At 55.4% G+C, this 16,960-nt stretch overlaps 1 protein-coding gene across 1 annotated transcript in view; it reads right to left on the bottom strand.

The window, feature by feature from the left end:
• The window catches only part of ARFGAP3 (ADP ribosylation factor GTPase activating protein 3), a 41,008-nt gene that overhangs the window by 7,774 nt on the left and 16,274 nt on the right, over positions 1–16,960 (bottom strand). Inside the window, exons 6-12 of the mRNA XM_045835087.1 lie at positions 16,220–16,307; positions 12,551–12,610; positions 10,815–10,861; positions 10,113–10,252; positions 6,188–6,319; positions 5,617–5,739; positions 866–994 (exon numbers count right to left, since the gene is read on the bottom strand). Of these exons, the coding sequence (XP_045691043.1) occupies positions 866–994; positions 5,617–5,739; positions 6,188–6,319; positions 10,113–10,252; positions 10,815–10,861; positions 12,551–12,610; positions 16,220–16,307 (719 nt within the window). The remainder of the gene's footprint in view (positions 1–865; positions 995–5,616; positions 5,740–6,187; positions 6,320–10,112; positions 10,253–10,814; positions 10,862–12,550; positions 12,611–16,219; positions 16,308–16,960) is intronic.

Below are 16,960 nucleotides of genomic sequence, written 5' to 3'. Positions count from 1 at the left end.
GCCGTCCGCGTTCCCCAGGCGGGCGGGCTCTGGGGCCGAGAGGCCCGGCGTGGCAACCACAGCCACCACCACGGCGGTCCGCGCTGGCGACTGACCGAGGGGGTAGGTCTTGCGTTCTCAGCACACACACACACGCACACACACGCACACACACACGCACACACAAAACCCCAGCAAAAGGGGGTACACTAACATGAGATGAGGCAGACGTGATTCTTATTTATAATGTGTACACACGTCACTTCACTTTTTTAAAAAAGTGAACAGGTCGCTTTTAAAAAGCCTGAAAATTCTAGTAAAAAAAAATCAACACATGCCTGAAAAAAACCAACACCGGAAGGGCGTCTCCCTGTCAGACGGGCCCGCTGTTTCCCTCTCAGCCCCACCGGCGCCGAGCAAATGCTGACCGCGCCGCCCGCGCCTGGACGCGGCTCCACACTACGGGGGGCGGAGCGCAGGGCCAGTCGGGCGCATGCGCGCCCCAGTCTCCCAGGACGAGCCCTGGTTGCACCTGCTGTCCCAAGGTGACCCGACAGTGTCACCTTGCACTATCAGCGCTCCCCGGCCTGGACGAGGAGTTAAACAGTCCTCCACCCACAACGCCCCCACACCGGAGGCGGCTCTTTGCCCAGTGAACGGGGAAACAGACTGGACGATGAAGAGGCAGGAGCGCAAGCACATGCGCGAGTCCAGAGGCACCGAGGAAAGTCAGACAGCCGCGACAGACCGGTCACTGCACAGTTCCACCTACAGCACCCCCTGGGAAAAGCAAGGTCAGAAAACAGCCCCGGACGCCACGGACACCCTTGAAGTAGAGGAATGAACTCGGCCACGAGCCCGGAGACGTCCCCCCAGGCCCTTGCACCTGTCCGGGGGCCCTGAGGCTTTCGGGGCCGCGTCCGGGTCCCTGGCGCTCTTCTTCCAGTAGGCGTCCGCGCCGTCATCCCAGCTGGAGAAGGAGCTGCTCCTCAGCTCCAGCGGCTCGTCCAAGTACCTGCAAGACACGAGCGGAACAGGCACTCCAGAGGACCTCGCTGAGCCCACCCATGCCGGGCTTGCGGCGACAGCACCCCGGAGGACCCCCTGTAAGGGGCAGGCAGCCCCGGGCCCGCCCGGTGAGACCGGCAGACAGGGGGCAAGTCCCGGCCACAGTGTGCCGCTCGCCTGGCCCTTCTTCCACCGATCTCCAGGGGTGGCAGCCTTGGGCAGGGGAGCCTCTGTTTATCTGCACGACCGACCGAGGTGCCTCCAGAGGCCAGGTGGTCTGGACGGAAGACCACCTGCACTCTCGGCTGTGTTGAGATCGGGGGATGCTGCCACTGCAGCAAACCCAGCCTATCCCCACAGCCCACGGCCTCTCTAGGTGCTGCCCGCTGTGGGTGAGGTGCCTCCTCTTTGCGGCGCCCGGTCCTGCCGAGTCGGGCCGTCACACGGGACGCTGCCGGGCCTGGGAACTGGCCGTAGCCGAGGACCCCCTCCTTGTCGGCCGTCCCTGTCCCTCGAGCCACGGGACACGGCTTCAGTCCTAACTGTAACTTCCACTCCACGTAAGTGATGGGAATCAGCCTCTGGGGTCAGGACTCGGAGCTGCGGACTGCTGAGACGGACCCAGCGCGGAGGCTCCTTCAGGCTGGAGCCGCGGCCCGGACCCGCAGACTCAGAGCGCCGCCGCCCTCCTGGGTCCATCCACACCTCAACCAGCTGAGCACCCCGACACGGCTGCCGCCCAGAGGCCGGCTCGACTGCCGCTCAGCGTCCAGTCCGGTCCGTGCGCTCAGCGAGAGACCGCAGCCCAGGATGCCTGCCCCGATGCAGGTGGCTGGAGGACCACCCCGCACACCAGAGAGTGTCGGGTTTGATTCCCGGTCAGGGCACGTACGGAAAACAACGGATCGGTGTTGCTCTCTCACGCCAATGTTCCTCTCTCTCTCTTTCCCTCTCTCTAAAAATAAACACAATCTTAAGAAAAGATGAATATAAAACAAAAAGGCAAGGACCCTGATGAGCTAAGCCTGGGTGAGGGGCGGTAAGAACAAACACACCCTTTTCCCCGGTAGAAACAGAGAAAGAGGGAAGGGGGAATCTGCTGTTGGAGACAGACACTGTGACTTTACGTGGGTGACAGAGAGAGAGCAGAATTCCCGAATGTGGCTTCTGCCTTCTCTGGCAAGAGGGTCAGCACGGACAAATGTCGCCACACCAGCCTTCTCTGCGGCAGGAAGACGTGTGGTGTCCCAAGCGCGTCTGGACCCCAGCCAAAAGCTGGCCAGGGGCCTCCCCCTGGACCCCCTCCCAAGTGGACTGGTGGGGGCCAGGAGCCGCGGGCCCTGCCCGGAGGAACGGCCAGCCGTGACTGTTAGGGGCGGAGACCCAGGCAAGGAAGTGGCCTGACGTCGCCCCAGAGAAGGGGGTTTGAGAGGTGTGGGGTGTGTGTGGGCCTGAGAGTTACCTTAAACCATTTGAGGGACTTACTTGTAGGGGCCCAGGGGAAAGATCTAAGACCGATTCAACGAGGAATTTGAAACATGCTCTGTAAGTCCCTGTGAGGGGCTGGCCCCTTTCGGGGAGGACACGGGGCCGGTGGTGGGGGACACATTCAGTCCCTGCTCCTGCGGGCGGGGGACTTGGGCACAGAAGCCCAGGGAGGTGAGGACGTAGGGACGGCCTGGGGGTGGGGGGCTGCACAGTCCCCCGGAGGGTGCTGGATGAGGCAGCGGGGGGGTGGGGGGTGGGGGGGGCGCGAGTGGGGCACTGGGCTGGGGCCGGGGGAGGCTGGAACTTCCAGGGTCTTCAAAACCCCGAGGTGCGGGGACTCAGGACTTTGCAGATTTAGTGTCACTGTTTAAGGAAGTAAAATGTTCCTTCACGTAAACCAAAGCGCTGGAACCAAGTGGCATCGGATTTTAAGAAAATGACTGAATTACTCAAAACGGCAGTCTCCAGGCCTCGTCCCCAAATTCTGACTGACCTTCTAATGTCCTGGTTTCCAGACCCTAGTTCTCGATGCTTGTACTTGAACTCTGCCCCCTGCTCCGTCTCTCCCAACCCTGAGACCCTGGTCCCTCCGCGTCCCTCAATGAGAGCGCCCTCGGGTCGCACGTGCGGGTTTGAGAGCCCCACAACGCCCCCCCCCCCAGGGCCACGCTGGCAGCAGAGGGTCGGGCAAGCTGCCTCGGCGTCCCGTTCTGTACTCAATGTTCAGTTACACTGTCTGCGTCCTGGAAACACTGGGACTCGATAAAGGACAGAGAACAAAGGCATGGCTGACCGTACTTCTAGCAGGAACAGCCCTCTTTCATAATTCATGGCACTCGAGCTCTAATGGGCTGATGAATAATTTGGGAGCCGTGGGAGCTCGCTGTGGGACGGCCAGGCTCCTGCCTTCCGCGAGGCCGAGCGGCTGCGCCCTTGCCCTGCGCACGGTGGGTCGGCCCGGCGGAGGCCAGCGCTGCCGCACCACAAACACCACGCCGAGGTCTCGCTGGCAGGCGTCCAGCCAAAGCAGTCGGGGTGGAAACACCACCTGCGCCCAGGTTCCAAACACAAATAGCTGCGTCATGGCAACAACGGCCTTCGGGGCCGGCTCTCCCGGCCAGGCTCCCGGAGAGGCAGAAGCCCGCAGCGTCCCGAGCTGCTGACTGGCTGGCCAGTAGGCGAGGCCCCGGGGAGCCGTCGGTGGCCGGGAGCGGGGGTGCACCCCCACAGGTGTCTTAGGGACGCTTCCCTGTCCCCCCGGCTGCGCAGCGGCGGTACCAGCTCAATCTGAGACTTGTTCTCCTTACTCCCCAAGGGGCGTCCTCTGACCACGCGCGCTCCCTCGCCACGCATGCGGCTGACACGCGCCGCCCTGCACGCGGCCTCCACGCCAAGTCCCACCCCTCCGCCGACCCAGCAGGACGAGCCCGCAGACGCCTCACGGAGGCCCGGCCGGCGCTCCCGCTGAGGGAGTGGGGCTGGTCCGCGGCCCCGGTCACTCCCACCCGGCGAACCGGGGGCCCGCCGGCTCTCTGAGGGGAGGACGGCGGACACTGCGAAGCCAGCGGTTTTTTTGTTTTGTGTTTGTAAAATATCGGGACTCGAAATAACTCGAAGCTATGCTGAGAGATTGTCAAGGACGGCCCTCTCCAGACACTCGGACGAGAGAGTGATGAGCCCACCAGTGTCACGTGTGTGGAGCCGCTGCCGCCTGCGTGACTGCCACACAACTCCTCGGCCCCTCGATGCGGCTGCGTGGGGGCCTCCCCGTGAGCACCGCCCGCTGATGACGACAGGCGCTCGTCCGAGTTCCCCACACTGCTAGCGTGCAGGTGGCCCTCACTGTGGTTTATTTAAGCGTCTGACAATAGTAATTAAACATTTAGATTGAGCCACGAGTCTCTTGAATTGGGTTTACCTATGATAACAGCAGGTAAAAGAACGTTAATGACAGACAAGCACCATCTCAAACGCTCTGCCTGTATTAACCCCTTGGACCCTCGCACCCCCCGGTGAGGTGGCCGTGGCCAGTGTCCCCAACTTCTGGACGAGGACGCTGCAGCACGGGGAGGGTGGATGACTCGGCCGAGGCCACACCGCCACTAAGTGGCTGAGCCGTGGTTCAGACCCAGGTCGCTGGTCCCGGGGCCTACATGCTCAGCCCCTCGCCTCCCAGCTGCCGCCTGCCCCTGCCGGTCGCACCCCAAGTTTACTTGGCGCCCTTGCAGCAGGACTCTCCCTGTGCTGGTCAGGTTGCTGGAGGAACCTCACGAGTGAGACGATTCAAGTTCAAGCCCGCCCTCCCTGCCCTTGCAGCCACTGGCGCCTGACCGCCACACTCTCCACGGTCAGCCTCACGCCTGGTTGGATGGGGAGCGCTCAGGGCCGGGGGGGGGGTCCTGGGAGCCCTCCAGAGTGCCAGCAGCGCTTCTTTCATTGTAATTTTTATATTTTTTACCAGATTTTATTTATGGTTTTTAGAGAGAGGGGATGGGAGGGAGAAAGAGAAGGAGGAAAACATCAATGGGCAAGAGACACATCGACTGGTCGCCCCTCGCATGCACACACCCCCTGCTGGGGACCTGGCCCGCAGCCCAGGAGTGTGCCCTGACCGGGAATGGAACAGGTGACCGTTTGGCTCACAGACTGGCACTCAGCCCACAGAGCCACACCAGCCGGGGCCGACAGCAGTGTTTTTTATTAATAAATACACACGCGCGCGCACACACACACACAGGATTTACTCTCCCTCCGCGCTGCCCCCCGAGACCCCTGAGTGGGCGTTCTGAAACGAGGCGTCCGCTGCAGCCGCCGACCATGAGACGCCCCAACCCCAGAACCAGGGCCGCAGCTCGGCTTCTGTCTCCAGGGGGCGGCGGCGGCGGAGCGCTTCTCCTGCTCCCGTTTCAGATGAATGCCGCTTTCCTACCTTACCGTCCCGTGTTTTCATGCTAGCGGACACTGCCCGCTTACGGATGGGTCCCCGATTTTTTTCACAGGGCACCCCTGCCTCCAGCCGAAGTTGTTAAACACAGCAAAGCAAACTGGTCTGTACTTGCTCCTCACGCAAATAAATGGACACGCTCACACTAGTCACCGCTTTTCGAAACACCCCTCTGCGGGTGGCTTTTAACAGGTTACCTGGAGCTGGAAGTGAAACAGGACTCCTCGCTGTCCTCGCCGTACTTTCTCCGCGGTTTTGCCGCGCCCGGTGTTTCCTGGTCGATGGTCTGCATGTCGGCCATTGCCGAGTGCGAAATGCCACTGGGAGAACGGGGAATAAAGCGGGGAAAAATTACAGTCGTTTGCTCGTAGAGGCACCCGTGTTCACCAAGGAATGTTTTAGTCTACACTCTCAACAGAGACTGATTGATTGGTGAGGTTAAAAACAGGAACAGTAAGAACGTTTTTTTTTTTTTGGCGTGCACATCAGTGAGGACTGTAACTAGTTACACAAAATACGGTCACACACTTCAGTTCCGCTGTGGTGTCCCCTGAATGACGAGTCAGCCCCATTTCCCATTTCCGAAAAATCAAATCTGGGCGTCTTCATGCTATACTGAACACCAGTGTAAAGCAAAACAATCAGGGAGAAGAAGGCGGCGGCACGCTAAGGAAATTCCGTGCAGGTTGAGAACGGCGGGACGGATCCGCTCGGGGCCAGCGGACCGGCCGGAGCCCCGGGGTCAGAGAGAGGCGAGCGCGCACGTACCTCCGGCCGTTTCCGAGCCCCATGCCCAGCCTCTCGGACTCCGCCTTCTTCTTCCCGCTCAGGTGCACCCGGTGGTCCTCTGTCTTCATGTGAATCTCAAGGTCCTTGTAGGCCAACCGTAAGGATGAAACGCTGCCAGAAAACCACATGCTCCTTAGTTCCGCTTCCCTTCCGTGCCCTTCAGGGGAGACGCTCAGCAGGATTAAACACGGCGCACACTCGTAGCTCGTGCGCCTCTCCACAATCAACTACCATGGTGGCAAGTTCGCAGTTGTGAAAGGTCTGTTCTGAGCAGGCGCTCGAGGTAATTTAAGTGAGTGATATGGTCCCTTTTGGTCACTGCTGCACCTACACTCCTGGCCTAGTTTATATGACCTGTTATCATGTAATAGTAGCTTACGTTACCTGTTACGTTTAACGACATATGCCACCATTATTTCTATACAGGATAGTGAAAAGCAGAATTTCTTACTCGGGCTGATATTTCATTACGCTTCCACAACGCACGTCAAAGTACGAGGTTAGTTCGCTGGTTTCTTCTGGCTTAAGGTAAAAATACGTGTACACGCGACCTTACACACGGAGGAGTTAGGAAGGGCTCACTAACTGCCACAGATGCTCCGATTCACAAGAACGTCTCCCACAGGCGCTCTGTCTGTGACCACGCTCCTGGGAGCACTTGAAATAGAACAGCCACTCCTCTGCCAACAGGTTTTTCTGCACAACCAGCCAGAAACCGAGTGTCTCTTCATCAAACGCCTGCCCCAAACACCACACCAAAATGGTGTATAAAACACGCCCTCACTCTCACATCTCCGCAAGTGCCGCAGCTACTCCCCTCTTCATGGAGAAAACTACGCCCCCAGTGGCCATAACGAGAGCGCCCGATCACACCGGTCAGAGAGCAACAGAACCTCAGGGGCTGAAAGGCAACCGGCCACCACACTGGGATTTCTAAGCTGTCATCCACTTTATAAAGTTGCGTAAAATCTCACGAATTCCTCGTAACCCAGGTGCTGTGTAAACTGCATGATAACACAGATGCACTTCTGTGCAGTAACCGGGAATCAGGACAGAGTCTCTCGCTGAGGAGGAGTAATCCTGCTTTTACTGTCCCCTTCCTGAGGCAGGCAGGGCTCCGTCATTCTGCCCTAACTCGGCAGTCTGTCTGTCTTCTCCACTGTCAGTCCTCCAGGGCGGCTCAGGGCAACACACACACTTGATCACTCAGGGAAAAAGTGCTCCTTCAAGTGTGACTTTGGAAAGGAAACACCAGATCTGTTTAAAATCGGGAACAGACACCGCTGTGGGAGCAGGTTCTTCTGGAAGGCGAATGGAAGGGAACGGAACGGTTCTCGGAGGGGAGGTCTGCCTCCCGAGGACACCGCCCCAGGACGGGGCCGCGGGACGGGGCCCACACCGGTGCTCACGGCCCGCCGCGCCCCGGGGGCCCCGCACCAATGCAGTCAGGCAGCCGGGACGCGAGTTTCTCAGAACTGCTGGAGCCCTTCCCAGCACCAGCCCCAGGGAGGGCTGGCGAGACACTCGGCTCCAGCCGGGGGGTTGAGCTCGGCCGCTTCCCCCACTCCCTGGGAACTGGGCGCGGCACCCGGGTGGGCTGAGCACCTGCCGCAGGCCAGGGCGAGGGCACGGCAGGGACAGTCCGGTTTCACAGTCCGGCGATGCTGGAGACGACACTGTCCGGCAGCTGACTGAGCCGAAATAACTTTATTTACTACAACAAAGTTAGTAACTCCATTACCCTGCAGACGGATAACATTCTCACGTCTTAGGGATCACGCACGCCCCTCACCGTAGCGGGCACGTCACCGCTCTGGCAACCCTGAGCCGCGGAAGGACGGGGATTCAGGCATATTTGGAACAGGGCCAAGAAAGCTGTCCACACGGGGTTCCCCAAAGAAATTCGCAAGCACCCACGACTGTGCCTTCGCCTCCACAGCCCATCGAGCAGCCCTAACAAAGGACACGAGTCAAGGCCGGCGCTGCCGCCCTGTGCACAGCCAGCCGCCGCCACCTGCCTGCAGGCAGGGCGCTCTCGCACGGGGCTCGCCGGAGCCAGGGCACAGAGCCCGCTCCGACCACCAAGGGAGGCCGCCACACACTCAGATTTACCCTCCTTCCCCCGGGCTCAAACACCTAGCTGAGAGAAAGTACAGTGACGTCCGAGACAACTAACGTTTTACATAAATCTTTTCAAACCACATTTAACCCTAAACGCGGTTGTGTGCTGCCCCCTCTGTGCCAGGAGCGGAATGACAGCGAGAGCCGGCAGTGGCAGGTCCACTCAGCGCGCTGGCGGTGCGAGCAGCAAGGCATCAGGAAGCCAGGACGGGCGCTTCCCGTGCGCTGGGCGCTGTGCGACGCACTTTCACGGGCGTTCACCCCGTTAATCCTCAGAACCACCTCGTAAGTGCTCTCGTTTTCATCCTGCAGTCGGTCACCACTCAAGCTAAAACTGACAGAAGGCACGTGAAACTTCGAGAAATGCCGTGTGACTGACACAAACCCGTGAGAACAGGACTCCCAGCCGCCCTTCCCTCCGGGCTGTGCCCACGCTCCCGGGGCTCACTCACAGCCGCTCACGGGCACGTCCCAGACACCCACATTTCTCCTCTGCTTCCTCCGGTGCTCGCTGACACCAGCCTCCTCCCCATTCTCTCTGTCCCGGCCGCCTTCAGCACGGCGCTCCTCGCAGACGGCAGGCGACACTGCCACCTGCCCTCACTGTCCCCTTCCTCGTTCCAGCCTCTTCAGCCCAGGCCTGTCCCCTGCACACGCGGGCCTTAATTCCCCCTTCTTCCTTCTCTTCCCTCTCCCTTCCCCCCTCCTCCCTGCCGAGTGGGACTCAACCCCTCTCAACGGCCACACCCACGGCCTTCCCTCGCAGATTCAGAATTCCGGTTCAGTGGGGTCTCACGGTGTGAACACTTTTCTCATTATTGATATAATTCACGTAATATAAAACTCACCTTGTAGAGTACATCGCCCAGTGGTGTTTAGCATGTTCATAAGGCGGGGCCGCCGTCACCACCACCTAATTCCAGAGCATTTCCACCACCCCTCCCAAAGCAAGCCCCGTTCCCATTACCAGTGACCTCCTTTCCCTACCCCTGCCCCCAGCCCGGGCAGCCACTGGCCCACCTCCTACCGGGGGCTTCACCTACTCTGGACACTTCACATATCCAGAATCGCGCACGTGTGGGCTTTGTGACTGGCTTCTCAGCACAGACTTCCCACGGTTTGCCGTGCCGTAGCACGAGTGCGTGCTCTGTTCCACTCCGTGGCTGAGTAACATTACGTTGTACAGCCGCACCGCGTCTTGTTTATGCACTCATCCGCTGCTGGGCATCTGGGTCGTTTCTACTTTCTGGCTACAGGGGTTCGTGCTGCTGTGAACATCCACGCACAAGTTTCTGTGTGAACGTGTGGACGTATGTTTCCATTTCTCGTAGGAGCAGAACCGCTGGCTCACACTTTATGTTTAACTTTTTACCTTGCCACCGGCAATGTATAAGGGTTGCAGTTTGTCTACATTCTCGCCAACACTTGTTACTGTCTGTCTTTCGGCTGTAGCCGCCTAGTGCCGGAAGTGGTGTCCCGCTGCGCATTCCCCTAATGACTAACGGTGCTGAGCGCCTTCCCCGTCCCCACCTGTCCCAGCGCGCCTCTCCCTTCCCAGCGAGGCCATCCCCGTCCAGGAACCGTCACTGCGTCCCCTTGCCATGGGCTCTCTCCCTTCCAGACCACACATCGCTGTGGTATTGGTTCTCGTAAAACTAAATTTCGCACTGCCCTCCTCATATCCATGTAAAAATAAGTGGTGTTACCAAAGTAACTCTGGGAGTTGCTTTAGTTAATAGTCGCAGTCACCAAAACCGTGCTACTGTAGCTAAATTAAACTTACATGGATTCTTCCTTAGGCGCTGTCCTGGCCAGGTCCTCCTGTTCCTTCATCTTATCCACAGCCTGGGCTTGTTTCTCTATCTCATTAAAGCACGTGTTCGTCAGCTTCTGAGCTCCCAAACTGCCTTTCTTGGCCCCGAGCTAGAAGATACACAAGACCGCATCTGTCCAAACTCTCTGACAGTTTGTGGCAACAGCTAACGCTCACGGCAGGCAGGCACTCCACACCCGTTCCCTTCCTCGGTCCCCACGACCCTGGGAGTGGGCATCACTCTGCCCCCCAGTGTCCGGAGGAGGAGCTGAAACTCATGCAAGTGAGGCGACCGCACAGCCAGTCAGTGACGAAGGCAGGATTCAAACCCTGGCACCTGCCCCGAGGGCACGGCACCTGACAGCACCGCCCCCCCCACCCAGGTGGCATTGCAAAGGCAACAATAACAGAAACTCCCAGGGCGCCTCTGCTGATTGGTTGTTTGTTTAGTTTCCTCATCAACGGGTAACTGTTAAGCAGCCAGCCGGGAACATCTTCACTTGGTGTGACATTCACCTCATTGAGCAAAACACAGGGTCTGTATCCAGGCCGGACTGCTTATCTCCAGCACGGCCCCCCGTCCGTGGGAACAAAACGGCAAGGGGGGCTCTCCCAAGTGCGCGCGCCACCCAGAGCTGAACCGTCGGCACCGCGCACACACGTCATACTCACGCCTTTCTTAGCTTGGCTTGGTTTCTTTTTTATGATAGAAGAAACCTCTGTCAAAAAATGGAAAGTAGAAAGTCAGACAACTAGAAATACGTATTTTTAGTGTTTCTTTTTTAAAAAGTCTAAGACACCGCACATTTTTATTTAAGAGGCTGTAAGGTTTTCCGCACCGGGCGGTCATCCAGGAGACAAGTGCAGGGCGGGGCACAGGAAGCGTGCCGCCGTCCGCGCGAGGGAGACTCCGTAGTTACTCAGCAGCAACACAGGGATAGACTGTGCTCGGCACCCCCAGTCCGTCGCCCCCCTCCCCCGCCCCCCGGCGCCGCCCGGTGCAGGGGCACATTTTACAAGGACAGAGCTTCACCGAGGTGGGGTCCTCGGCATTCCCACACAGCGCCCCAACCCAGGACACACGTCTTCCGGACCCCACGCTGCAGGGGAACGAAGAGCCTGCGCCGGCCCCACCCCCGCTCCCTTCGGGGGGTGCCTCACGCTCATCAGAGCACACTCTCCCACGAGCCTCGGCCCCTGAAAACTTTCAGAGCTCTTTCACAATACCCAGTCAGCCGGGCATTACGTATGCGGCTAAAGCAGCAAGTGATATGCTTCTCCACCTCCAGTTACGTACAGATTTTATCACATTAATCGATGAGAAACATAAAGCAGCATGTTATTTTAGTATCAGTACTTTCTAAAGCGCACAAAAATATGTAACACTTTTAGAGAAAGTTTCTAAAATATTGTTTTTGGGGTCAACTTTAATCATAGAATATATATTTTGTTTTCAGAATCATGGGTAAGAGGCCCAGTAAAAATAAAATCTTAATTTTTTTTTTTTACGAAGCTGAAAACGTGCTGTACGAGGAAAACACAGCATAAAACCACCACCACCGAGGGATCAGCCCTAGCGAGAGGACACCACCTCCCACCTCGAGCAGGAAAACGAGGCCCACGGACGTCTTTCCGTCCAGGACGCCCACCTCCGCGCTGCAGTGCTCAAGGAGCCTGCTCCCAACCTCCCACAAGGCTCTTAATGTGCAATGAAAAGATCTGAAACACTTCTAACAGTCATTTTTTACTAAAGCAGTTGCTTTCCAATGACTACAGGGTAATGTGCACCAATTTCAGATTACACTTCCCCGGTAACGAAGAACTAAAGACTACGTTGGCCTGTTGTCAAATCAGTGAGAGGAGAGAGTGCCACGAGCCCCTGAGCACACAGGGACGGGGGCTGCCCTGACATCTGCGGGGGCGCTGGAAACGCAGACCAGCCCCACGCTCACCGCAGGCCACCAGCACCGCCGCCGTCCCGGCCAGGTCCCCAGGGGCGCTGCACCGGGGCACAGCTACCAGCCGGCTCACACAGAACGGCTGAATAAACCTCACTAGGAGATTACAGACTCATAATCATGGTGCCCCGTGCTCTATAAATTCTAGGCAGAATGCAAAGATTCATTTTTTTTCTTTAATGAATCTCACTCTCTAAATCAGAATATTCTTTTTTTAAAAAAAAGATTTCATTTATTTGTTTTTAGAGAGGGGAAAAGAGGGAGAAAGAAAGGGAGAGAAACATTAATGTGTGTTTGCCTCTCACATGCCCCTACTGGGGGCCTAACCCATCAACCCAGGCATGTGCCCTGACTGGGAATCGAACCAGCAACCCTTTGGTTCGCAGGCTGGCATTCAATCCATTGAGCCACAGCAGCCAGGCCACATCAGACTATTCTTATGCACATTACCTAAGGCAGCCTTGGTTGGCACGTTAAGACCTTCCACACTTGGTCCTTGCTCTGGTCCACCTGCAAGTTAAAAATATTGATATTAATGCAGAAAATATACTCTTCAAACTTGCTTTTGAATATGTAATATATCCAACTTGCTGAGTACTACCTATCTTATCCCATTTTTTCGGTGAGTCCCTTTCTTTTCAGCTCCATATCCTATTTTATCATAAGAATTTTGATTTACAAGTGCATTAAGAAAGAAGTGCATTTTTTATCCAGTTGCTTTACAGAATAAAAATCTTAATGGCCTCCCTACTTACTGTCATTCAGAATTCTACCTTACGACTCCGTTTTGAAGTAGACTGCTCTGAGACAGCTAGTACGTGTGTGGCGCGTACGCCCAGCATATGGTATCTGGAAACTCTGACACCAACGATACCAATGATGGAAGCCTAAATTTTCAGTTGCCAAGCAATCTGCCCTGTTTTCTAGTTGACCTAAAAAATGATCCTGGTTAGGAACTCTATTAAAGTCTTTACTTAAAAACATTCTGCAATTTTAACTGTATTACTTTAAAAATGGGTAAACATCATGTAGTACATCCACGCGACAGAATGTTATTTGGTCATAAAAGAAAAAGAAATACTGGCACATGCTACAACACGGATGAACCTATAAAAAATTACGTTAGGCGCAAGAATCTGGTCACAAAAGACCTCCTACTGTCTGACTCCACTTCTGCGAAGTGTCCAGGGCAGATGGACCCTCACACACAGAACGCGGACTGGAGGCCGCCAGGGGCTGGCAGCTGGGGCAGGAAAGAAAGGGGAGTGACTATTAATGAAGATGGGCTTTTTTTTGTAAAGTTATATTTTATTTAACTTATTTTGAGACAGAAAGAGACACCAATTTGCTGTTTCACTTATGCAACTCATTGGTTGATGCTCGTATGTGCCCTGACTGGGGATCGAACCCACAACCTTGGCATATGTGGATGACGCCCTCACCAACTGAGCTACCCAGCCAGGCTGGGAGGGTGTTCTTTGCAGGGTGATGGAAATGTTCTGGAATTGGTGACGAGGGGGGCACAACCCTGGGAATATACTTAACTCCACCGAACTGCATACTTCAAAGGGTGAATCTTATGGTGCACGAATTGTATGTCGATAAAGCTGTCATTTAAAGAGGGGCATGCCCGACAGAGGAAACGCAACTGTTTCATTTTTGCAGATATTAGAAGGTAAACTCTGGCGAAGGCTTTTAAGTCGGCAGAGGAGGACAGGGCGAACGACAATGTCCTGCAGAAAAAGGCCCGAGGGCGCGGCTACCAAGCTCCGCCTCCGGGCGGGGACCGCGCTGGGTGGGCTGTGCTGGGTGGGCCATGGGTGGAGAAACTGCGGCGAGGGAGGGCCCCCCAGCAGAGCACTTGAGGCCTCACGCTCTATTTGTCAAAATTACACTGTTGTTCCCCCTTCACAGGGCAGTCCTTCGGTTTACTTAGGACTGCACCGGCCGCCCAGTGCTGACGGACGCGATGCTGTCTGAGGCCCCGAGACAGCGAGTCTCCCTGCCGGCTCCTTCAGTAAGACTCTGGCCCTGGCCGGGCGGCTCAGGCGGTGGGAGCGTCGGACCACACAGCAAAAGGGGGCAGGTCTGATTCCTGGTCAGGGCAAACACCTGGACTGGAGGTGCGGTCCCTGGCAGGGGCGTGGAGGGGAAACAACTGATCAATGTTTCTTTCTCACATCGACGTCTCTCTCCCCGCTGCGCCCCCTCTCTAAAATCAACACACACATCCTCGGGTGAGGATTTTTAAAAAACAGAGAAGAAAAATTCTGGATGGAGAAGAGGCAGGAAAAGTGCTGTTACAGGTACAAAAGGAGAGGGGTTCTAAACAATAAAACCTTTTAGGAGAAACTCTTCAGGGGTTACTTAAAAAATATTTCCAAGGACAAAATCCTGTTCTGCATTTGGTTACCTTTGTTTTCTGTTGCTACAGTGGACCGAGACACGGGACGTGACAGGTTATGTGGCTCTCACACAGCAGCTAACCTTCAATCTCAAAAGGCCTTTTACGCTACTGAGTTGTAATAGTAACGATGTTCAAATGACTGTCTGTATCTCAGAAGCTACAAACCCCAGTCTTTCCTGTCAGTCGGGAGTGTTGGAATCAGTTTTTCTCTTCTCCCTTATGGGTAACGACAAACCAATCCCCAGCTCAGGTACATTCGTTATCTTAAAGAAGAATTTCTCGCCCTGGCCGGGTAGCTCGGTTGGTTAGAGCATCATATCTTGATACACTAAGGTTGCGGGTTCAAACCCCAGTCAGGGCATATACAAAAATTAACCAATGAATGCAAAAATAAGTGGCACAACAAATCGACGTCTCTCTCTCTCTCTCTCTAGAAATCAATTAAAATAGAAAAAAAAAGAGAATTTGGGCGCTCACAGTCTGGTGGACTCACAGTCTGGCGGAAGGGGTAGGCTTAGGGACACGTCAGTCCCTGAGGCCGAGCGCACTGGGCCGAGAGGAAGGCCCACCGTCGGTGTGGTTGTGGCCGGGGTGCTCGGGGGCTCCCTGGGGAGAGGACTGGGAGCCGAGGCTCCAGGAAGGAGGCGGCCACGTGACAATCGGGCCGAGGCCCACCGGAACCCAGCAGAAGGCACGCACAGGGAAGAAGTGCGGGGCCGGGCGGCTGCAGGGCAGCGCAAGTCAGAGAAACCGGAGAGCTCAGCTCCGCCCGGGGGCGTCCATGTCGTCTCCGTAGACGTTCAGGGCCAGGTGCAGAAAAGACGCAGTGTGAAAAAAGTCACAGGCTGCACACCATACAAAACCAGTCAGCGTTCTTTGCGTATTAATGAGCTTCTTGTCTAAATACGAATTGCATTTAAAAAAAGATTATTTATTTTTAGAGAGAGAGAAAGGGAGGGAGAGAGAGACGGAGAGGAACATCAGTGTGCAAGAGAAACACTGATCAACCTAAGTATGTGCCCTGACCGGGATTCGAACCAGCAACCTTCACTTTGAGGGACAACCCCAACCAAGAGAACCACGCAGGCCAGGAGTGAACTGTAAATTTCTATCACTTGCCTTTAAGGCACTGTTCAGACCACCAATGTTACATTTCCAGTAGTCAGATTTACGAATCTCTTTCATCCATGTTATTCATGTGACACAAGTGGTTTTTCAATTTATTTTTAGATTTAATCTTCATTTAATCTTTTTCCCCGTTACCATTTAGTCCCCTTATTCCACCCCCCCTATTTTTAAATGTAAGCAATTGCTATAAGTATATGTACAATAAATACAATCCTATAATGAAGTCACCAAATGTGAATCATTAGGTATCAACTGTTCATAGAAGTTTTTTAAATTGAGATGTTATTTTCTTATTATAAAACAGATACTCATTATAAAAGTTTAGTCACTTCAAAACTGCGTCAAGTTAAAAGCACAAATCCTCGGCAATCTCCTCCTCCAGTTAAGAGTCTGGTGTGTGTTCCAGAATGTTTTGTGTGTGTGTGTGTGTGTGTGTGTGTGTGTGTGTTTCTGTTTCTTACGAACATGAGGTCCCAGCCCGGTTCAGTAACCTGCTTCCTCCCCCCGCAGTGTGCCTCACTCTCCGAGCGTGTCGCAGCGTGCCCCGACCCTAGGATGGCAGTCTGGGACAGCCCCCAGGCTACCTTCGCTATCTGCTGGGGGGGTGTCCTCGCTCCTCGGTGCCAAAGAAGATGGTTCTGGGGGAGCTGAGGCCCACCGCGTGCCGGTCACCTGAAACGAAGAGAGAAAAGCTGTAAAAACACCAATCAAAAAGGGGGAAAACCAGTAATTTAAAGAGTCACCTTCTTAGTACCTGGATTAGTGGGAAGGAAGGATAATATTGTATTAAACGTGTTTAATATTAAATCTCTATTTCAATGCTCAAATTCCCTACTTTTCCTCCTGTTTAAAAAATAAAATCCGTATTACGCAATAATTTCAGGTTTACACAGAAGATGCTTAAGATACTACTAGAGTTTCTTACTTCTGACCCAGCTTCCTTTAATGCTAAAATCCCCATGGTGCACCTGTCAAGACTAAGGATTACGATGTTTCATTACTAGCTACACTTTATTCGGATTTCACCAGTTTCTCCTCCGGCACTTCTTTTCCGTTCCAGGATCCCACGCTGCATTTGTTCCTTCTCCACAGCCTCCCCCGGTTTGTAAGAGTTTCTCTGTCTTTCCTGGTTTTTCACGACCTTGAGACTTTGGACAGGTACTGATCGGTATTTTGTAGCATGCCCCTCGGTCGGGGTCTGTCTGGTGCCTCCCTGCGCTGAGACGAGACTGGGGGAAAGAGCGCCGCAGGGGTGAGGGGCCCCTCGCACTTCCCCACGCCAACACGACCACACGCCGGCGACGCCAGCCCGGAGCACGTGGTTC

The sequence above is a fragment of the Phyllostomus hastatus genome, unplaced genomic scaffold (genome assembly GCF_019186645.2).
Source record: "Phyllostomus hastatus isolate PE091 unplaced genomic scaffold, TTU_PhHast_1.1 phas_contig_198, whole genome shotgun sequence".
NCBI classification, from domain to species: Eukaryota; Metazoa; Chordata; class Mammalia; order Chiroptera; family Phyllostomidae; genus Phyllostomus; species Phyllostomus hastatus.
The sequence above is the reverse complement of the archived record's forward strand: the minus strand, read 5'-3'. Positions and strand labels throughout refer to the sequence as shown.